The following is a 24,522-nucleotide window of genomic DNA, read 5'->3' as shown; positions in this document are numbered from 1 at the left end:
CCTAAAGGAAATAAATCCTGAATATTCATCGTAAGGACTGATACTGAAGCCGAGGCTCTAATACTTTGGCCACCTGTGTGAAGAACTGACGACTCATTGGAAAAGACCCTGATGCTGGGAAAGATTGAAGGCAGGAGGAGAAGAGAACGACAGAGGATGAGATGGTTGGATGGCATCACTGACTCAATGGACATGAGTGTGAATAAACTCCGGGAGTTGGTGATGGGCAGGGAGGACTGGTATGCTTCAGTCCATGCGGTTGCAAAGAGTCAGACTCGAATGAGCGACTGAACTTAAGTGTACTGAGAAAAGGTAGTTTTGTTTGCTTTGCTTTGTTCTTACTTGAGAGACATCACTTTTGTTAAGCATCCTTAGAAGACAGTTCAGCCACTCTGTGTGTAGGATATTATGCAAAAAGCAATTAACCATCTTTTTCTCATGTTTTTTAATTGCATTCACAAAATGTCAAAATACAGCATTCAAAGAGAGAAAATAAATAATATTTATAGTGCATGACTCTTTAATACATGGTAAATTTAAAGCAGTATTTGAAAAGCAGTTACTACATGTTTCTGTTGTTCATAGTATTGATAAGTAATAATTTTGAAATTGTGAAAACGTAGCCTCCAACCCTTGGATTGCTGAGTTTAACAATATGCTTAATATTTACCAGCCACCTTGTTATTGATGCTATCCCTTTTTTATAATTTTAAGTCAGATACTTCTCATCAGAATTGCAACTTAGTCTTTTTTGTTTTAAATCAGGAAAGGGGGGAAGAGGGTTTCATCTTCTTTTCATAAGAGTTTATATGTCATAAAGTAATTTTTAAAATTGTTGCCTAATGGATAGTATCTTACCTTTGGTTTATTTTGTTCCCTGGTAGTACAATTGTTTTCTCATAGCGACTCACAGCTTTGAAGTGTTGAGGGCAGGTAAAGCCTTGCCAACTTGTTTGACTTGGTTTTGTGCTTTTTTTTTTTTTTTTTTTTTTAAGTTTCCCATTCCTGTTCTCTTAGAATTCTCATTGTTTTCAATGTGTTTGTCTGTAGCAACTCCTTGCTGGTGTACAATGTGCATCTTCAGTGATCCTGTGGGGTTGAATTTCAGAGAAAACTGTCATATGATTGTGACCATAAAGTTATGAGTGAAGCCTGCTGGATTTTTAAAAAAGCACAATCTAGGAGCTCAGATTTGTGACACTGGTTGTCAGAAGAGAATCTTTTTTTTTTTTTTTTTTTTTTTTTGCTTGCTTTCCATTCTTTGGCAAGATTCCCAAGTAAAGTACAGTAATTTGCTGTTTACTGAATGCTTTGGTTTAAGCTCAGGATAAGCTAACATCTGTATATCAGTTGCATCTTAGATATTTCTCATGGAAGCAAGGACATTTTGAGAATGATAGATGGAAAAATCTATATTTTAACAAAAGCAGGGTTTATAGATAATATAATAAATATTTTTCTATGTACATTCAATTTTGTTTTATCCCCACTATGCAGTCTACCTCTATACCAAAGAGACTTAACATTTTCCCTATAATGTAAAAATACAGCCATATGGAATCAGTGAAAAATGTGTAAAAGGGATTGGGAAGGGAGAATCAAGGTAGGCATTTAGTTGTAGATTTAACCATAAACATCCTAACACATGTGCTTTGAGAAAAATATCATTAGTTTAAAATGGACAGCATCCATAACATGAAAACAAAGTGTTTGCTCAAGTGCTCACTGATGGTCCTGACTCAGACTCCAGAAAGACGGCTCCTCTGTACGGTTTCCTGGAGAAGACAGTCAGCAGCAGCAGCAGTGTGATCTGTGTGATAATCTGTATAATATATAAGGTGCTAAAGGACAGCATAGTAAAACAGTGGGGCAGACGGGATGGCGTGCAGTCCAGGTGCATGGCTGTGCTCTGGGTTCATGCCAAGCCAGATTTTAGAACAGCTAAATGCATTCATTGCATCTCCCTCACCAAGACCTTGTTCTGCATTACTGCTTTGAGTTAAATATGTCAGAAATATCCAGGGATAGGGTGTTCCAGAATCCTCCCTGAGCTGTGCCTGAGTAGGTCAGTGCAGCTGGATGACTGTGGAGTCCTGGGTTTAAATAACCAGCGGAAGTCCGTCCTTCCTAAGACAGCACCCATGAGCATCAAGAAACCATGCTGAACACTTTGAAGGCCAGCAAGCCATCCTGATGTTTTCAAGTAACAACCTTTGATATGAAGGTTTAATCTAAGAAGGATGTATTTTGAAATGATTGTATTGGAATTGTAACTCCGGTCTCATTTATCCAAAGCTTAAATGTTCAAGGCCTCTGGGAAAGAATTCCTTTCCTCTGCCAGTAGGTTAATCTCTGATCACCTGAACTGACGGTGTGACTAGCAGTGTGTGTTGTGTGCACGTGTGGTTTGAGGGTGCCTCGCTCCTTTGGTTTGTTTGGTGCTTTGATACTTGCACTGCCTCCTCCTACCACCCAGAGTGGGATCCCAGTTGAGAGGTTGTGCCTGTGAACAGCTTGACTGTTTTGGCACTGTGGTGGCAATCTAGGCCAGTGACCTTGGGGTGTTTTGCAGTATGGTTTCTGATGGCTATAATTTTGAAGATGTATGAATATGGGTACTTAGCAGTTTTCTCTAGAAGAATGTGGAGGTGTGAAGTGTTCTCCAGATTGCTTTGCCTATTGATTTCCCATCGCCAGTCAAGGAATTTCTAACTTAAAACAATCTCCTTTAGTAGATCTATAAATTATTTGCTTGCATAACCAGAATAAAAAAAACAATGACAAATGAACAAGAAAAGAAAAGAAGAAAAGAAACAGTATTTATGGTAACTTACTTGACAGGAGGGAATTCTGGTTTTAAAACATGTTTTTAATGCAAAATGTTTGCTAGGGTGAATTTATCTTCTACTCTTTTATAGTTTCACAGTATATTTATAAGTGGTAAGCTGTATCAGTCTCTCATAAGAACTTCTGTTTTGATCTGTATTACCTTAAAATTCATCTTTGTCACTTGCGTATTATTCTTGTTATTTATATTATTAAGACCAGGAGAGTGTATTGATCTTCATTGATCTCCCTATTTTTCATTTCTGTGTCTTTGGGATGTAAAGGCAGGTGGAAATTGATTGACAGTCAGGATCATTGAAAGTTAATACTGTTTTGCTAGTGTTGCCTGGGCGTGAGATCTGGATAAAGACTAGAGTTTTCCTTGATGTTTGTATCCAGAATCTCTGCTAGGACATCACCCAGCACTACAGCTGCTGAAACCTATGGGTAACACCCAGTCCCCAGACCATGAAAACAAATAAACCCTGGTTTCTTCCACAGGGTTTCCTGGCTGGCTTTTCCAAGACTTTGCACGTGACAGCCGGTCTGCCCGTGAATGGAGTGCTCAGTGTCACAGAGGAAGCCTGGTCAGTTGGAAGTGGCAGGGACACCCTCCCTCCTATAGGAAGAATCCCCAAGTCCGATTATGAAAGGTCCTTGTGCTGGGAGAAAGGGAGCAGGGTCCCTGTGATTGTAAATTTGGGGATCTGCTCCTCAGGGTACAACACTGTTCTTTGTATGTGTAGATTCTGGGAAGGCAGTGGCTCATTCATGAAGCCTCAAAAACATGTCTACACAGGAAATTTATTCTTCTCTAAACTATTCAACATGGACAGCCTCTTCCTGTCATCAGTCACCTCAGACCTGTTTTTAGACCCATGTTATTGTTATATAATATGGGGAATATATACAGTCTGCTGTAGATTTCCTAAAGACTATATAAACGTATTATTCTAAAAGCACAGATGTGTGTGTGTGTGTGTGTGTGTGTGTGTGCATGTGTGTGTGTTTGTGTGTTTTCTGTTGCTGTGGTTGTTTAGAACTTTCAGAAATTGTACTTTACTTACTTCTTTGGAGATCTGTGACATCAGATCCACGTGGCAGTAAAGGGTACAGACGTCACAGTTATAGGAGTAGTTCTGAACCCTGAAACTTTACATAGTCTCAAAAATACACTTTTATATAACTTTTAAAGGTAGGAAAAATAAAATGACTCATATTTACTCTGTGAAATAATTTTTCATGTATTCCTCTCTGTCTTTTAGCCCATTTAAAGTAAAAAAAAAAAATTTCTGTGCTTTGCCGCAACCCCATGATTCTGAGTGAACCCTGTTACAGGTTTAAATTTGCAATGGTTTTCATTAAGAGTATCCATCTTGTTATGATTTAGATTATTTTGTTTGGAATGTAAGCTAAAAAAAAAGAATACTAGAAAGTTAGGAATCTTATAAATATCAGAATATAAATATTGAAGTATATCCCATAACTAGTATCTGTACCAAATAATTTTAAGACCATAATACAGGCTGGTTTCAAAAAGTAATTTCAGAGATATCTTTGAATTATCAGAAAAAAAACATATAAAGGGATAAAATAACCTCCTTGTTTCAAGATATGGATGATTTCAGTCACAACTATGTGGCTTATACACCAAAAGTGTTTCATTTTTCCCCATGAAAATGTGATCATATAAAGAAAAATGACAAAATGCTTATCATTAGACTAAGAATATATTGAACAACCTGGTCAAATTAATTCCTTCACATATTTGGGGTTGGGTTAATCAGTATACATCTTGGTATATGGAAAACCTCCCAGAGAAAGTAACTACTGTCTCATCCCCTGGCTCCTGCTAGCTTTGCAGAGATTAACAGGAAGATTCCTGCCCCAGTTTCTGTACATGGTGGCTGCTTTTCTCACCTTTTAGCAGAGTGAAAGAAATAGTCCTTCCTTCTGAGCACTTGGTGTCTGTTTCATAGCAGGCCAGTTAACAATTTTTATAAACAAAATGACAACCTTTTTCTAAGCCCATTTAAACTCATCCTTTCGAAAGATTACTGATACTGCATGAATTTTAGCTGTGGCTGTGATTTCAGCATCAATCTGATCTCTTCACACCATGACTTCATATTCCTGTTCTCAACTGTATAATTAGACAATAAAACCTGTTGCTAAAATGCTTTACACTGTACAAAACTGGAAGATCTCATTTAAGCCTCGTGGAAATTTCATGAGGAAGTGGCATCTTCCTTCTTTTCAGTCAAGGATTATAGGAGTGAAGGGATATTAAGCTGGTGCGCTTGATATGGTAGAGATAGGGTGAGGGTCCCAAGTCTCTAGCTTCGAGTGCTATGCTTTTTTTATATCACATCTTGTTTTTTTGTATGTTTTATAGAAACAGCATAATTTTAACTATTAGGTAAGATGATACTGCTAACAGAGAAATTAAAATTCAGGGAGATTATTTGATTTGTCATGATTTCAAAAAGTAAACTGTAGATCAGAAAAAAATTACATAATGTTTGAATCAACAAAAATATCAGTATTACGAAATACTTTTCAGTGTGTATTTTTACACTCTAATGACCACTTGCATATTTGGGGTGCTCTACAATTTATTACAGAATTTCATATTCTTTGTCACATCCTACCCTGGAGACAGTGCTGAGATATCATAAGAGTTAGTGTCAAAAAGTGGAGGGAACTCAGCGCTCAGCCAGAAATGCTCATTCACAGTTATACATCCCCACTCTGTAGAAATCTCTGGTGGTTGGGTTGACATACCCAAAATTAGCTCGCAGACTCACCAAACGACACATATAGCCAGAAAAGTACCACCTCCACCAAAAAGGTTTGCAAATTCTCCTTTCCCAGATTGGCTACCAGCCTTCCTTCCTGTGCTTGAGACTGTAAACCACAGAGATAGCATCACAGGCCCTGTGATACAAATATTTCATCTTTCCCTAGAGGTAGTTCACCTTTGGAGGTTCTATTTAATGTAAATAATCTCTGAATGCAAGCATCTTTGACACCTCATTAACTTAGTAACTGATAGTTGCTGAATTTACTTGAACAGCCAAATTTATACATCAAAGACAGAGAGATGGTGGTATAGTTGATTCTGTGATAGAAACAGAGCACATTGTCAACAAATGGGGATTTTGAAAGTGAAATTGCTAAGGTGCATTTGGAAAACAGACACTTACCGAATCCCTAAAAGCTGGAGATAATGTAATTCTCTTGGGGGGTGGTGTCTCACGGCAAATGGCAGGTGCATTTCTGCTTTCAGCCAGCTGAAGGCAGGACCCTGGGGAGGAGCTGTGGCCCCCAGTGAGAGATGGATCCCCGACTGTTGGAACAGCCCAGGGGCTGAATGGAAGCTTTCAGGATCTTAGTTCTCTGACCAGGGATGGAAACCTTGGTCCCCTGCGGTGGACACACAGAGTCCTAACCACTGGACCACCAGAGAATTCCCATGGATACTGTCAACATATACACTATTGTCGATGAACAACTGTTGACAGGAGAATGTTGGACCCCACAAAAAAAAGATACCCCACATCCAAGAGCAACAGAGAAGCCCCAGCAAGATGGTAAGAGGGGCAAAATCATCTTTAGAATCAAACCCTATAGCCACCAGAGACACTCGGAGGGCTCAAACAAAACCTGTGTGTACCAGGACCCAGAGACCCCACAGAGACTGAGCCAAACCTGTGTTTGAGTTTCTTGTGGAAGTACAGTCAGTAGTGGACTGCCACAGGGGTAGGAACTCTGGGTGCAGCTAGCTGGGTCACACAGCCTGTGGCATAAGCCTTTTTGGAGGAGGTCACCAGTAAGCCCTCCCTAAAGCCACCAAGCAGGTGACCCGCAAACTGCAGAACAATTAAACTAAAGACATTTTCACATTGTTTAGAAAGTTCCAGGACCCACAGCAGATTTCCCAACCTGGGGATCTGGCAAAGGGACTGAGAATTTGACAGGAACTTGACTTTGCAGGCAAGTGGGATTTTATTACAGAACTTCCACAGGACTGGGGAAATAGACTCTTGGAGGACACAAACAAAACCTTATGCCCATCAGGACTTAGGAGAAAGGAGCAGTGACACCACAGGAGACTGACTCAGACTTGCCTGTGAGTGTCCAGGAGTCTCCGGTGGAGGCATGGGTCAGCAGTGGCTTGCTGGAGGGTCTGGGGCACTGAGTGCCGCAGTGCCTGCAAAGGACCTTTTGAAGGAGGTCGCCATTACCTTCATTCAGTTCATTTCATTTCAGTCGCTCAGTCATCTCCAACTACTTGCAAATCCAGGGACTGCAACACAATAGGCTTCCCTGTCCATCACCAACTCCCAGAGCTTATTCAAACTCATGCCCATCAAGTTGGTGATGCCATTCAAGCATCTCAGCCTCTGTTGTCCCCTTCTCCTCCCGCCTTGAATTTTCTCCAGCATCAGGGTCTTTTCAATGAGTCAGTTTGTCACATCAGATAGACAAAATATTGTAGTTTCAGCTTTAGCATCAGTCATTCCAATGAATATTCAGGACTGATTTCCTTTAGGATGAACTGGTTTGGCCTCCTTGCAGTCCAAAGGACTCTCAAGAGTCTTCTCCAACACCACAGTTCAAAACCATAATTTCTTTGGCACTCAGCTTTCTTTACAGTCCAACTATCACATCCATACATGACCACTGGAAAAACCATAGCTTTGACTAGACAGACTTTGTTGGCAAAGTAATGTCTCTGCTTTTTAATATGATGGCTATGTTGGTCATAGTTTCTTCCAAGCAAAGATCTTCTTCCAAGAAGTAAGCATCTTTTCATTTTATGGCAGCAGTCACCATCTGCAGTGATTTTGGAATCCCAAAAAATAAAGTCTCACACTGTTTCCATTGTTTCCCCATCTATTTGCCACGAAGTGATGGAACCAGTTGCCATGATATTCACTTTCTGAATACTGAGTTTTAAGTCAACTTTTTCCCTCTCTTCTCTTACTTTCATCAACAGGCTCTTTAGTTCTTCTTTGCTTTCTGCCAAAGGGTGGTGTGATCTGCATATCTAAGGTTTTTGATATTTTTCCCAGCAATCTTGTTTCTAGCTTGTGCTTCATCCCGGCTGGCATTTCTCATGATGTACTCTGGAGAAAAGTTAAATAAGCAGGGTAACATTATACAGCACTGATGTACTCCTTTCTGATTTGGAACCAGTCTGTTCCATGTCCAGTTCTAACTGTTGCTTCTTGACCTGCATACAGATTTCTCTGGAGGCACATCAGGTGGTCTGGTAGTCCTATCTCTTTAGGAATTTTCCACAGTTTGTTGCGATCCACACAGTCAAAGGCTTTGGCATAGTCAATAAGACAGAAGTAGATGTTTTTCTGGAACTCTCTTGCTTTTTCTGTGATCCAATGGATGTTGGCAATTTCATCTCTAGTTCCTCTGCCTTTTCTAAATCCAGCTTGAACATCTCGAAGTTCTCCATTCATGTACTGCTGAAGCCTGGCTTGGAGAATTTTGTGCATTACGTTGCTAGCATGTGAGATGAGTGCAATTATGAGGTAGTTTGAGCATTCTTTGGCATTGCTTTTCTTTGGGATTGGAATGAAAACTGACCTTTTCCAGTCCTGTGGTCACTGCTGAGTTCTCCAAATTTGCTGGCATATTCAGTGCAGCACTTTAACAGCATCATCTTTTAGGATTTGAAATAGCTCAACTAGAATTCCATTACCTCCACTAGTTTTGTTTGTAGTGATGCTTCCTAGGGCCCACTTGACTTCACATTCCAGGATGTCTGGCTCTAGGTGAGTGATCACACCATTGTGATTGTCTGGGTCATGAAGGTCTCTTTTGAATAGTTCTTCTGTGTATTCTTGCCACCTCTTAATATTTTCTGCTTCTGTTGGGTCCATACCATTTCTATCCTTTATTGTGCCCTTCTTTGCATTACATGTTCCCTTGGTATCTCTAGTTCTCTTGAAGGGATCTCTAGTCTTTCCCATTCTATTGTTTTCCTCTATTTCTTTGCATTGATCACTAAGGAAGGCTTTCTTATCTCTCCTTGCTATTCTTTGGAACTCTGCATTCAAATGGGAATATATTTCCTTTTCTACTTTGCCTTTAGCTTCTCTTCTTTTCTCAGCTATTTGTAAGGCCTCCTTGCTGCTGCTAAGTCGCTTCAGTCATGTCCGACTCTGTGCAACTCCATAGTTGGTAGCCCACCAGGCTCCCCCATCCCTGGGATTCTCCAGGCAAGAACACTGAAGTGGGTTGCCATTCCCTTCTCCAATGCATGAAAGTGAAAAGTGAAAATGAAGTCACTCAGTTGTGTCCGACTCTTCGGGACCCCATGGACTGCAGCCCGCCAGACTCCTCCATCCATGGGATTCTCCAGGCAAGAGTACTGGAGTGGGTTGTCATTGCCTTCTCCAATGCCTCCTTAGACAACCATTTTGCCTTTTGCATTTCTTTTTCATAGGGATGGTCTTAATCACTCCCTCCTAAACAATGTAAGGAACCTCTGTCCATTGTTCTTCAGGCAGTGCATCTGCCCGATCTAATCCCTTGAATTTATTTGTCACTTCCACTCTATAATCTTAAGGGATTTGATTTAGGTCAGACCTAAATTATCTTCATTACCTCCACCATAGTTTGGTCTCAGGACAAACAACAGGGAGGGAACAAAGCCCTGCCCATCAACAGAAACTTGGATTAGAGATTTACTGATATGTCCCCGCCCATCAGAAGAAGATCCAGTTTCCCCCAAAGTCAGTCTCTCCCATCAGGAAGCTTCCATAGGCCACTTATCCTTATCCATAAGAGAGTGGACAGAATGAAAATCACAATCACAGAAAACTAACCAATCTGATCACATGGACCACAGCCTTGTCTAACTCAATGAAACCATGAGAAATGTTGTGTAGGGCCACTGAGAACAGATGGGTCATGGTGGAGAGTTCTGATAAAATGTGGTCCACTGGAGAAGGGAATGGCAAGCCACTTTAGTACTCTTGCTTTGAGAACGCCATGAACAGTATGAAAAGGCAAAAAGATAGGACACTGAAAGATGAACTCCCCAGGTTGGGAAGTGCACAATATGCTACTGGAGAAGACTGCAGAAATAGCTCCAGAAAGAATGAATAGACACAGCCAAAGCAAAAACAATGCTCAGTTGGTGGTGTGACTGATGATGAAAGTCAAGTCTGATGCTGTAAAAAAACAGTATTGCATAGGAACCTGGAATGTTAGGTCCATGCATCAGGGCGAACTAGAAGTAATCAAAAAAGAGATGGCAATAGTGAACATCAACATTTTAGGAATCAGTGAACTAAAATGGATGAGAATGGGTGAATTTAATTCAGATGATCCTTATATCTACTACTGTGGGCAAGAATCCCTTAGAAGAAATGGAGTAGCCCTCATAGTCAATAGAAGAGCCCGAAATGCAGTACTTGGATGCAGTCTCAAAAACAACAGAATGATCTCTGTTCATTTCCAAGCCAAACCATTGAATATCACAGCAATCCAAGTCTATGCACCAACCAGTAATGCTGAAGAAGCTGAAGTTGAATGATTCTATGAAGACCTACAAGACCTTCTAGAACTAGCACTCAAAAAAGATGTCCTTTTCATTATAGCAGACTGGAATGCAAAAGTAGGAAGTCAAGAGATTCTGGAACAACAGGCAAGTTTGGCCTTGGAGAACAAAATGAAGCAGGGCAAAGACTAACAGAGTTTTGCCAAGAGAACACACTGGTCATAGCAAACACCCTCTTCCAACAACACAAAAGACGACTCTACACATGGACACCATCAGATGGTCAATACTGAAATCAGATTGATTATATTCTTTGCAGCCAAAGATGGAGATACTCTATACAATCAGCAAAAACAAGACCAGGAGCTGACTGTGGCTCAGATCATGATCTCAATATTGCAAAATTCAGACTTACATTGAAGAAAGTAGGGAAAACTACTAAACCATTCAGGTATGCTGCTGCTGCTGCGAAGTCGCTTCAGTTGTGTCTGACTCTGTGAGACCCCATAGGCGGCAGCCCACCAGGCTCCTCCATCCCTGGGATTCTCCAGGCAAGAACACAGGAGTGGGTTGCCATTTCCTTCTCCAATGCATGAAAGTGAAAAGTGAAAATGAAGTCACTCAGTCGTGTCTGACTCTTTGCAACCCCATGAGCTGCACGCAGCCTACCAGGCTCCTCCATCTATGGGATTTTCTGGGCGAGAGTACTGGAGTGGATTGCCATTGCCTTCTTCATTCAGGTATAACCTAAGTCAAATCCCTTATGATTTTACAGTCAAGGTGACAAGTTGATTCAAAGGATTAGATCTGATAGACACAGTGCCTGAAGAACTACGGACGGAGGTTCGTGACTTTGTACAGGAGGCAATGATTAAGACCATCGCTAAGGAAAAGAAATGGAAAAAAGCAAAATGGTTTTATGAGTCGGCCTTACAAGTAGCTGAGAAAGAAGAGAAGCTAAAGACAAAGGAGAAAAGAAAAGATGTGAATGCAGAGTTCCAAAGAATAGCAAGGAGAGACAAGAAAGCCTTCCTCAGTGATCAATGCAAAGAAATAGAGGAAAAGAAATGAATGGGGAAGACTAGAGATCCCCTCAAGAAAACTAGAGACACCAAGGGAACATTTCATGCAAAGATGGGCACAATAAAGGACATAAATTGTATGGACCCACAGAAGCAGAAAATGTTAAGAGGTGGCAAGAATACACAGAAGAACTATACCAAAAAGACTTTCATGACTCAGATAACCACAATGGCGTGATCATTCACCTAGAGCCAGACATCGTGGAAGGCAAAGTCATGTGGGCCTTAGGAAGCATCACTATGAACAAAGCTAGTCAAGGTGATGGAATTCCAGTTGAGCTATGTCACATTCTAAAGATGATGCTATGAAAGTGATTCACTGAATATGCCAGCAAATTTGGAGAGCTCAGCAGTGACCACAGGACTGGAAATGATCACTTTTCATTCCAGTCCCAAAGAAGGGCAATGCCAAAGAACTTTCAAACTACTGCACATTTGCGCTCACCTCACACTAGCAAAGTAATGCTAAAAATGCGCCAAGCCAGGCTTCAAACGTATGTGAACCGATAACTTCCAGATGTTCAAGATGGATTTAGAAAAGGCAGCGGAACCAGAGATCAAATTGCCAACATCCAATGGATCATAGAAAAGGCAAAAGAGTTCCAGAAAAACGTCTACTTCTGCTTTATTGATGACTCCAAAGCCTTGACTGTGTTTAGCTCAGTTGAGTTGCTCAGTTGTGTCTCACTCTTTGTGATCCCATGGACCACACCAATGCTAGGCTTTCCTGTCCATTACCAACTCCTGGAGCTTACTCAAACTCATGTCCATCAAGTCAGAGATGCCATCCAACCATCTCATCATCTATCGTCCCTTTCTCTTCCCTCCTTCAGTCATTCCCAGCATCTTTCCAAGAGTCTTTTCTAGTAAGTTAGTTCATTGCATCAGTTGGCCAAAGTTTTGAAGTTTCAGCTTCAGCATCAGTCTTTCCAATGAATAAACAGGAATGATTTCCTTTAGGAATGACTGGTTGGATCTCCTTGCAGTCCAAAGACTCTCAAGAATCTTTTCCAGCATCATAGTTCAAAAGCATCCGTTCTTTGGGGCTCAGCTTTCTTTATAGTCCAACTCTTACATCTGTACCTGACTACTGGAAAAACCATAGCTTTGACTAGACAGACATTTGTTTGCCAATTAATGTCTCTGCTTTTTAATAAGCTGTCTATGTTAGTCATAGCTTTTCTTCCAGGGAACAAGGATCTTAATTTCATGGCTGCAATCACCATCTGCAGTGATTTTGGAGCCCCCCAAAATAAAGTATGATGCTGTTTCCATTGTTTCCCCATCTGTTTGCCATGAGTTGATGGGATAGGATTCCATGATCTTTGTTTTCTGAATGACTGTGTAGATCACAACAAACTGTTGAAAATTATTCAAGAGATGGGAATACTAGACCATCTGACCTGCCTCCTGAGAAATTTGTATTCAGTTCAAGAAGGAACAGTTAGAACTGGACATGGAACAATGGCCTGGTTCCAAATTGGGAAAGGAGTACGTCAAGGCTGTATATTGTCACCCTGCTTTTTTAGCCTATATGCAGAGTCATTTCAGTTCAGTCGTTCAGTCATGTCCGACTCCTTGCGACCCCATGAATCGCAGCACGCCAGGACTCCCTGTCCATCACCAACTCCCGGAGTTCACTCAGACTCACGTCCATCGAGTCAATGATGCCATCCAGCCATCTCATCCTCTGTCATCACATTCTCCTCCTACCCCCAATCCCTCTCAGCATCAGAGCCTTTTCCAATGAGTCAGCTCTTCGCATGAGGTGGCCAAAGTACTGGAGTTGCAGCTTTAGCATCATTCCTTCCAAAGAAATCCCAGGGTTGATCTCCTTCAGAATGGACTGGTTGGATCTTCTTGCAGTCCAAGGGACTCTCAAGAGTCTTCTCCAACACCACAGTTCAAACGCATCAATTCTTCGGCTCTCAGCTTTATTCCCAGTCCAACTCTCTCATCCATACGTGACCATAGGAAAAACCATAGCCTTGATTAGACAGATCCTTTTGGGCAAAATAATGTATCTGCTGTTGAATATTCTATCTAGGTTGGTCATAACTTTTCTTCCAAGGAATAAGCGTCTTTTAATTTCATGGTTGCAGTCACTATAGACAGTGATTTGGGAGCCGCCCAAAATAAAGTCTGAGACTGTTTCCACTGTTTCCCCATCTATTTCCCATGAAGTGATGCGAACAGATGCCGTGATCTTCGTTTACTGAATGTTGAGCTTCAAGCCAACTTTTTCACTCTCCTCTTTCACTTTCATCAAGAGGCTTTTTAGCTCCTCTTCACTTTCTGCCATAATGATGGTGTCATCTGCATATCTGAGGTTATTGATATTTCTCCCAGCAATCTTGATTCCAGCTTGTGTTTCTTCCAGTCCAGCGTTTCTCATGATGTACTCTGCATAGAAGTTAAATAAGCAGGGTGACAATATACAACCTTAATGTATTCCTTTCCCTTTTTGGAACCAGTCTGTTGTTCCATGTCCAGTTCTAACTGTTGCTTCCTGACCTGCATACAGATTTCTCAAGAGGCAGATCAGGTGGTCTTGGTATTCCTATCTCTCTCAGAATTTTCCACAGTTTATTGTGATCCACACAGTCAAAGGCTTTGGCATAGTCAATAAGCAGAAATAGATGTTTTTCTGGAACTCTCTTGCTTTTTTGATGATCCAGTGGATGTTGGCAATTTGATCTCTGGTTCCTCTGCCTTTTCTAAATCCAGCTTGAACATCAGGAATTTCACAGTTCATGTATTGCTGAAGCCTGGCTTGGAGAATTTTGAGCATTACTTTACTAGCATGTGAGATGAGTGCAATTGTGAGGTAGTTTGAGCATTCTTTGGCATTGCCTTTGTTTGGGAGAGGAATGAAAACTGACCTTTTCCAGCCCTGTGGCCACTGCTGAGTTTTCCAAGTTTGCTGGCATATTGAGTGCAGCACTTTCACAGCATCATCTTTCAGGATTTGAAATAGCTCTACTGGAAGTCCATCACCTCCACTAGCTTTTTTCAGAGTGATATTTTCTAAGGCCCACCTGACTTCACATTCCAGGATGTCTGACTCTAGATGAGTGATCACACCATCGTGATTATCTGGGTTGTGAAGATCTTTTTTGTACAGTTCTTCTGTGTATTCTTGCCATCTCTACTTAATATCTTCTGCTTCTGTTAGGTCCATACCATTTCTGTCCTTTATCAAGCCCATCTTTGGGTGAAATGTTCCCTTGGTGTCTCTAATTTTCTTGAAGAGATCTCTAGTCTTTCCCATTCTGTTCTTTTCCTCTATTTCTTTGCATTGATCACTGAAGAAGGCTTTCTTATCTCTTCTTGCTATTCTTTGGAACTCTGCATTCAGATGCTTATATCTTTCCTTTTCTCCTTTGCTTTTTGCTTCTCTTCTTTTCACAGCTATTTGTAAGGCTTCCCTCGACAACCATTTTGCTTTTTTGCATTTCTTTTCCATGAGGATGGTCTTGATCCCTATCTCCTGTACAATGTCACGAACCTCATTCCATAGTTCATCAGGCACTCTATCTATCAGATCTAGGCCCTTAAATCTACTTCTCACTTCCACTGAATAATCATAAGGGATTTGATTTAGGTCATACCTGAATGGTCTAGTGGTTTTCCCTACTTTCTTCAATGTAAGTCTGCATTTGGTAGTAAGGAGTTAATGATCTGAGCCACAGTCAGCTCCTGGTCTTGTTTTTGTTGAGTGTATACAGCTGCTCCATTTGGCTACAAGAATCTAATTAATCTGATTTCGGTGTTGAGCATCTGGTGATGTCCATATGTAGAGTCTTCTCTTGTGTTGTTGGAAGAGGGTATTTTCTATGACCAGTGCATTTTCTTGACAAAACTCTATTAGTTTTTATGCTGCTTCGTTCCGTATTCCAAGGACAAATTTGCCTGTTACTCCAGGTGTTTCTTGACTTCCTACTTTTGCATTCTAGTCCCCTATAATGAAAAGGACATCTTTTTTGGGTGTTAGTTCTAAAAGGTCTTGTAGGTCTTCATAGAACCGCTCACCTTCAGCTTCTTCAGTGTTACTGGTTGGAGCATAGACTTGGATTACTGTGATATTGAATGGTTTGCCTTGGAAATGAACAGAGATCATTGTGTCATTTTTGAGATTGCATCCAAGTACTGCATTTCACACTCTTTTGTTGACCATGATGGCTACTCCATTTCTTCTAAGGGTTTCCTGTCTGCAGTAGTAGATATAATGGATATCTGAATTAAATTCACCCATGAGTGAGTGAAGTCGCTCAGTCGTGTACAACTCTTTGTGACCCCATGGACTGTAGCCTACCAGGCTCCTTTGTCCATGGGATTTTCCACCCATTCCAGTCCATTTTAGTTTGCTGATTCCTAGAATGTCGATGTTCACTCTTGCCATCACTTGTTTGACCACTTCCAATTTGCCTTGATTCATGGACGTGACATTTCAGGTTCCTGTGCAACATTTCTCTTTATAGCATCGGACCTTTCTTCTATCACCAGTCACATCCATAACTCGGTATTGTTTTTGCTTTGGCTCCATCCCTTCATTCTTTCTGGAGTTATTTCTCCACTGATCTCCAGTAGCGTGCTGGGCACCTACTGACCTGGGGAGTTCCTCTTTCAGTATCCTATCATTTTGCCTTTTCATACCATTCATGGGGTTCTCGAGGAAAGAATACTGAAGTGGTTTGCCATTCCCTTCTCCAGTGGACCATGTTCTGTCAGACCTCTCCACCATGACCTGCCTGTCTTAGGTGGCCCCATGGGCATGGCTTAGTTTCATTGAGTTAGACAAGTGTGATTAGATTGATTAGTTTTCTGTGATTATGGTTTCACTGTGTCTGCCCACTTGGAACACCTACCGTCTTACTTGGGTTTCTCTTACCTTGGACATGGGGTATCTCTTCACGGCTGCTCCAGCAAAGCACAGCCACTGCTCCTTACTTTCGACGAGGGGTATCTCCTCACTGCTGCACCTCCTGACCTTGAACGTGGAATAGCTCCTCTAGCTCCTCCTACACCTGCACAGCCTCAGCTCCCTGGACGTTGGGTTGCTCCTCCTGGCTCCCACCCCTGGCCTCGGGCGTGGGGTAGCTCCTCCTGGCCGCTGCCCTTGGCCTTGGATGTGGGGTAGCTCCTCTCGGCTGCTCCTGCGCTGTCACAACCTGGCACTCTCAGCCGCCGCCCCTGACTTGCAGAGTACATCATGAAAAATGCTGGGTTGGTTGAAGCAGAAGCTGGAATCAAGATTAGGAGAAACATCAATAACCTCAGATACTCAAATGATACCTTTATGTCCGAAAGTGAAGAGGAACTAAAGAGCCTCTTGATGAACGTGAAAGAGGAGAGTGAAAAAGCCAGCTTCTTACTCAGCATTCCAAAACTAGGATCATGGCATCCAGGCCGATCACTTCATGACAAATAGATGAGAAAACAATGGAAAAAGCATCAGACTTTATTTTCTTGGGCTCCAAAATCACTGCCAATGGTGACTGCAGTTATGAAACTAAAAGACATGTGCTTCTTGGAGGAAAAGCTATGACCAACCTATATAGCAAATGAAAAAGCAGAGACATTGCTTTGCCAACAAGGGTCTGTCTAGTCAAAGCTATGGTTTTTCCAGTAGTCATGTATGGATGTGAGAGTTGGATTATAAAAAAAAGCTGAGCACCAAAGAATTGATGCTTTTGAACTGTGGTGTTGGAGAAGACTCCTGAGATGCCTTGGACTATAAGAAAGATCGAACCAGTCCATCCCTAAGGAAATCAGTCCTGAATATTCATTGGAAGGACTGATGTTAAAGCTGAAACTCCAATACTTTGGCCACCTGATGCAAAGAACTGACTCCTTGGAAAAGACCCTGATCCTGGGAAAGATTGAAGGCAGGAGGAGAAGGGGACAACAGAGGATGAGATGGTTGGATGGCATCATCGACTAGGTGGACATGAGTTTGAGCAAGCTCTGGATGATGGTGAAGGATAGGGAGGTCTGCTGTCAATGGACAGGGGTTGCAAAGAGTTGGACATGACTGAGGGAGTGAACTGAACTGACTGAATATAATTCTTCTGAAGACTGACAGTTTCTGAGTGTGTTTTGGGTCAGCGCCAGACAATGCAGTTACTTAGAATTACTGAAGATATTTCTGCTAAAGACCAACAGTTTAGAGATGCCTCCAGCCCTGCCTCAGGCCTTGCATTCAAGAGACATAAATTTGCTATTAATTAAACAATATTTGCCATCAGATTGTGCAGTGGACATGGTGGGATTTGAATGAAGTCACCAGAAAGTGTTTGTAGACTGATACTTTTACTCTACTAGGAGCTTAGACTATCAGGGTTCCAATCATGAATGATAGTTTGCTGATTTTGCATCTGTGTAGAAATTCTCTATTTTTTTCACAGATTATTTGGTTAATCAGTAAAGTTAATAAGGACATGTGCCAATTTTATTTTAATGCCTAGATGCTAAGTCTCTTTAAGTAATATTTGTTTCTTCTCCTGGATTGTTAAAGTAACTGAGGCGAGGTTAGGCTTTCTGGCACTCTGTTGTATAACACATTTTTATTGCGTGATTGTACAGTTAGCTCCATTATTGTATATAACTTAGAGTGAGAGTGAACACATTTGCCCTTGGAAGGCATACAACCTTCTAAAATATAAGGAAACTATTTCAAGCATTTTTGTTATATCAATCAGAAGTTAAGTTTTTTCCTCCATTTGTAGACTTCACAGCTTATTTCCTGTTTATGAAAAGAATGTCCTTGTAATGTATTAAAATCAATAAAATGGATATATGCCTCTATTATATCATAACTATAGCAATTTAGCAATATTTACTAATTTACATGCTGATCATGGTATGTAGTATTAAAAATACCTTGCTTTGTCTCAAATTAAAATATAATTCTTATAACTGAGTTGGCTTTTATGTATACCCTGTGTATAGATATGTAATAAATGTGACATGTTTTAATTAAAGAAATAAAAATTATTTAAATTAATTCAATTTAAATTAACATATTGACATATTTTAATTTGTCTAGTGCTGTGCTATAATAAAGTACATTAGGATTCATTTATTAATAGTTTCATTGGGTCTCCTCACATGCCCTGCCATAGAGTGTAAACATAAAAGAGGAAAAATTTAAAGAAATATACGAAACCTCTGGGAAAACTTATTCTTCTGATTTTGGTCCGTGATTTTTGTAATGGTTTTGAATGGTACAATATGTTCTATGTAGGAAAAACAATCCATTTATTTTGAGATAATAAGTAGCAAAGTTATGGATATGTATTGTTCAGACTTACTGTGAGTCTATCTTGTAATTGATTTAGTCCCATCTTTTATTACCATCCATTATAATGATGTTAAAAATACACTATCTACGTCTTCTGGTGATGGAGAAGTCCACGTTTTCTAATGCTTCAGGGGGTTGATGTTGATGCTCTTTCCTTTACTACTTGAACGTTAGTTAGACCTTCAACTTGATCAAGTATATTTGTTATGTGAGTTTTTAAGTAGATATTTAATGTGTGAAGTTATATATGATTTTCTCCTTACAGTTTTAGTATATTCATATACATGCAACCATGCATATATATTATTTAGAAAGTGTTTTTGTTCATTGCTTTTGATTGGTTTTATTGAAATCTCTTTAGCTTTGAAATTAGCTATCACAAGATGCAAACATTTGAATCATAGATGTGTATGTTTATGCACTGTTACATACTCTTGCCATAATAACCTGGGTTTAGGAAAAGCAAGATCTCTTTTCAGAAAGCTCATATGTCACTGTGCTGTGCTATGCTTAGTCACTCAGTCGTGTCCGACTCTGTGTGATCCCATGTACTGTAGCCCGCCAGGCTCCTCTGTCCATGGGGATTCTCCAGGCAAGAATATTGGAGTGGGTTGTCATGACCTCTTCCAGGGCATCTTCCCAAGCCAGGGATTGAACCCAGGTCTCCTGCACTGCAGGCAGATTCTTTACCAACTGAGCCACTAGGGAAGCCCATATCGTGTTCCAACTCTGCAACCCCATGGACTGCAGCAGGCCAGGCTTCCCTGTCCATCATCAATTCCCGGAACTTGCTCAAACTCATGTCCAACAAGTTGGTGATGCCAACCAACCATCTCATCCTCTGTCATCCTCTTCTCAACCTGCCTTCAATATTTCCCAACATCAGGGTCTTTTCTAATGAGTCAGTTCTTCACATCAGGTGGCCAAAATATTGGAGCTTCAGCTTCAGCATCAGCATAAGTCCTTCCAGTGAATATTCAGGGCCAATATCTTTTAGGATTGACTGGTTTGTTCTCCTTGCAGTCACTACCTGACTTTTTTTGTGTGCAGTGAAAGCTGTGTGCTTACTTATGAAGTTTAATTAACCTGCTTTTTCAACAAGGGATAGGATAAAACTGTTTTTAATGTTTTCACAAAAATTAATCAAATTATAAGACTTCATTGAACATGGATATTTATGAATTTCAGCCATTTCTGTAGACTGAAGCATCAATTTCCTGGATCAAAATTAATGATAATACTAAATTTACTCCTTTACAGTTACATTGAACATTAAAACGAGGATGCTTTTGTGTCAATTCCATAAGCAAATGCCATGAATTTATCATTTTGTAGATATGCCACTGGCAGTCAATATCTTTAATCACCTATTAGGAAATTCAATTAAGAAAAATGTTTTATATTAATGAAATTCTAGTCTGAGTATTTTAGGAGGGAGTTTTGTTGAGTGTCACTTTTATTAATAATAGATAAATGTCTTATAAAGACAAGTTAGAGTAGTTAAAAGTCAATGATACATTTACAGCCTCATAATGCATGGAAAGATGAAGCACATATAGTTTAAAACTGCATATTTAGATTTTAGGATATATTTTTTATAAATGTGTAACCCAAACTGTTGTATTTTAATGTGTGATGATGAAATTCATGCTAAGAAAGCTGTTAAAACTTTCAGAATGTGAGGGAAGTATATTCGTGTACTAAAATATATGCAACTATTAGTGTATACTGCAGTACTTAATGTGTTTTTTACATTTATGTTAGTCATTTTTAGTCACTTGCCAGAATTGAAAAACAGAGTTTCCAAAGCTGCAAAATCTATTCCATCCAAATGAGCAGTAAAGTGCTGGCCGCACACCTGAATGGCCTGGAAAAACATATATACATACCTATGCACATACATGCATGTGTTCTAGTTCAGGTCGGTTTAGTCACTCAGTCAGGTCCGATTCTTTGTGACCCCATGGACCACAGTATGCCTGGCCTCGCTGTCCATCAACAACTCCCGGACTTTACTCAAATTCATGTCCATCTAGTCAGTGGTGCCATCCAACCATCTCATCCTCTGTTGTCCCCTTTCCTTCCCACCTTCAATCTTTCCCAGCATTAGGGTCTTTTTGAATGAGTCAGTTCTTTGCATCAGGTGGCCAAAGTATTGGAGTTTCAGCTTTAGCATCAGTCCTTCCAATGAATATTCAGGACTGATTTCCTTTAGGATGGGCTGGTTGAATCTTCTTGCAGTCCAGGGGACTCTCAAGAACCTTCTCCAACACCACAGTTCAAAAGCAGCAATTCTTCGGCACTCAGCTTTCTTTATAGTCCAACTCTCACATCCATACATGACTACTGGAAAAACAATAGCTTTGACTAGATGGACCTTTGTCGGCAAGGTAACGTCTCTGCTTTTTAATATGCTGTTTATGTTGGTCATAACTTTTCTTCCAAGGAGCAAGCGTCTAATAATTTCTTGGCTGCAGTCACCAACTGCAGTGAATTTGAAGTCTAAAAAAGTAAAGACTCTCACTGTTTCCATTGTTTCCCAGTGTATTTGCCATGAAGTGATGGGACCAGATGCCATGATCTTAGTTTTCTGAATGTTGAGTTTTAAGCCAGCTTTTTCACTGTCCTCTTTCACTTTCATCAAGAGGCTCTTTAGTTCTTCGCTTTCTGCCATAAGGCTGGTGTCATCTGCGTATCTGAGGTTAAGCAAATTAAATTAGACTCTTTATTCACCATCATTTCCCTGCACAGTTTATACCTGATAGGAAACCATTGCCCGACAGCACTCTTTTCATAATAAAGTGTATTCAGTGTCATAACTGAATTATACCAGAAACATTAGCTTTTGACTGCATTTAAGGAGCCATTTTTGCACAACAGACATTCACCAGATAGAAATATCCAGATTTGCTCAGGAAAAGGTGAGTGAAACAATGTTTTAAGTCCACACAAGGATTTGGAGGGAGAGTCAGAGAAGGGCCCAAGCATTCTAGTTTCTAATATCTAAATCAATTTCTGAAGGATGCAATGAACTGTTTCCCTGAAGCCTTTAAAATAGTGAGGATTTTTGTCATTTCTGTATCCTTAAAGACTTCTCAAAGCAGCTTCCAACTTAATGACTAATTATTTTTTTCTTTAAGCCCCAAGCATATCTCAGTAAGTCTATTAATTTGTCACAGTATTTCAGAGTGAATAAGAATTTGAGAAGTCATCAGCCTTATTACTTGGTAGGTGAAGTTTTTGGGAGAAAGCTTTATGAATTGAGATAATCTTTTGAATATTTGAAGTTACTGCTTAGTAGTAATTTTAATTTTATTTTTATTGTATATAGTTTTTCTTTCAAGAGGAATGGTGTCATACTATTAAAGACAAAAAAGCTTTAGTGAAATATATTTAAACTTTACAATATGAAGTTTCACAAACAGTAAAAATATGGTCTTATATTCCATTCCCTAAGACCGTCCAGAAGAATATTTGAGATAGTCACAAATTCATGTACAGCTTTTAAACTTGGTGATTTTGGGAGGGATATAGACTCCATGTGGAGTAAATTTTAACAGAATATGGCTTCATAGAATATATTGCTAGTTATTTACATGCCATATTTGAAAAACATTGTTTATTATAGTATATATAACACTCTCCCACTTTCCTAACACATTATGTAAAAGAAAAAGAGGCAGCTACTAAAAAACTGAAATGCACGCAGTTTTGTGCCTCCACATTTTAAACTTTTTTTTCTGTTTCTGTCATATTTCTTTTATCATGCTTATTATGTCTGTCATATCTGTCATCTACATAAAATTCTTTATTTATGACCTTCACAGACAGCATCCAAACATTTTCTTAACAGTGAGCTGGACATCTCACTCTTAACTGGCATGCTTTACTACTCGCCTGGTATTTTTCTCTTTCAACATCCATGAGGAGAAATTTCTTCATTGATTTAACCTGATGTTTAAAATGTTAAAGGTCATTAATTCTCACACGGTTACCCACTTTGGACTTTCTTCCTATGCAGATACTTACAGCCCTGCTGCTTTGTAATTTTTCTTCTTCTTTTTTTTTTTTTTCCCTCAAATGCTTTCTTTCACACTATATGTTTAAACCAAAAAAATCCAAAGTAAATGTTCATAAATCCATGTTTTAAAAGTTAGAATTTTTAAAGTCTTTTTTATGATTTAGTAAAAGTGAATACTCTGTCACTTGTATGTACTCTTTTGCTAAAAGTTTTTTTTTTTTTTTATCTTTAACTTTCACATCACTTTTCCAAAAATGTCCTAAAACTGTGTGTCCAGTTATAGGGACTAGAGAATAATTTTGAAAAATGATGTAGTTCAGAAGAGTTGAAGAAGGGGCACTAAATTCTAATACTCATCTCAGTGCAGTGAATACAATTTTAGCCAGTATCACTCATGACAGGTTGTGTCTTGGCGTGGGTAGTCCTTTGATGGGCAATGCGTGGGATAACCTAGTTCTTTCTGTACTTTTTATGTGTTTCTAGGCTGAGAGGAAAGATACCCCTCCTCTAGGACAATATGTATTTGTGACACACACTCATTCTGGGGGTGCAGGTCACAGCCTGTGCAGCGCAGATGTGTACTATCTGAGATGCACACACCCGAGATCATGAAACTTATCAACACTTCATAGATTGAGAAAGTTGCACCTAAGGTGTTCCTTCTCCACTTCAAAGCCATTGCACTTTTCCTCTCTCCCTACTGTGCAGGTGACTTGGATTATTACTGGCTGGATCCCGCCACATGGCATAGCCGGGAAACATCACCTATTAGCTCGGTGAGCATCCTGAGAGGGAGATTTGGGAGCTCGGGGAAGATGTAGGCCATTCATCATCCCTTGCTGATATGTGATAGACAGTAACCTTATTCTGCTTCATTACATATCTTATGAAAGAAAATACTGATTTCATTTAAGACAGTACAGTTTTGAAGAAAAATAAGTTAGCACTGAATAATACTTCAAACAAATTTTAAAGTAGTAAAAGTAAGTGTTAAGTAATGGCTATATGTAAATGAGATATTATTTGCTTAACATTACTGACAACTCAGAATACAGAATCGATTTGACTGATATCAGCAGATACATTTTAATATTTCATTTCATTTCATTTCAGAGCTGTATTTTGGAGAGGTACTTAGTTTCTGACTTTTTAGAATGATGTAGTATAATAAGTGCCTATTTTGAAAAAATTACAACTGTAAATGAAAATTGTTGTAAGCCAAGGATAGAGCCCACGAGAATAAGGAATCCCCTCAGAGTGTCCTTAACTGAGGAAATTGCATCATACTACAACCAGTAATTATGTGTTATAGGAAAGAGAATAGCTGGTTTATCTTCTTAACTTTGCTCATGTTTTAATAGCATCCTGTAACGTGGCAGCCTTCTAAAGAAGGGGATCGATTAATTGGACGTGTTATTCTTAATAAGAGAACAACCATGCCCAAAGAATCAGGTGCATTACTGGGTCTGAAAGTAAGTATCCTGGTTTATAATGTTTCTTAAATGATGAATTAAAGTGTGACTGCATTCAACAAAGTTTCTGACAGTGGTCATCTTCTCTTCATAAAAAAGTTCTTCTAGTAAATATATCTTGTTAATATATTGATGGCTTATGGTGTATTTAGTACCTTTATCTGGGTAGTATTTTAAACTCATTTTGTTAAAATGGAATACAGATATGTTAGAAAACTGCAATAAAATGTAGAAAAATAGTAGAATTTTCCTCTGAATGTAAAGTTTAAGGACTCTTTTTACATTAAAAT

The 24,522-nt window shown here is 39.7% G+C and overlaps 1 protein-coding gene across 40 annotated transcripts in view; it reads left to right on the top strand.

The window, feature by feature from the left end:
- The window catches only part of RIMS1 (regulating synaptic membrane exocytosis 1), a 596,921-nt gene that overhangs the window by 389,476 nt on the left and 182,923 nt on the right, over positions 1-24,522 (top strand). For all 40 annotated transcript variants that reach the window (XM_068983550.1, XM_068983591.1, XM_068983577.1 and 37 more), the window contains 2 exons: positions 23,469-23,536; positions 24,122-24,232. In XM_068983550.1, the coding sequence (XP_068839651.1) occupies positions 23,469-23,536; positions 24,122-24,232 (179 nt within the window). The remainder of the gene's footprint in view (positions 1-23,468; positions 23,537-24,121; positions 24,233-24,522) is intronic.

Source organism: Capricornis sumatraensis, chromosome 11 (genome assembly GCF_032405125.1).
Source record: "Capricornis sumatraensis isolate serow.1 chromosome 11, serow.2, whole genome shotgun sequence".
Lineage (NCBI taxonomy): Eukaryota > Metazoa > Chordata > Mammalia > Artiodactyla > Bovidae > Capricornis > Capricornis sumatraensis.
This window is presented reverse-complemented; position numbering and strand designations above follow the sequence as displayed.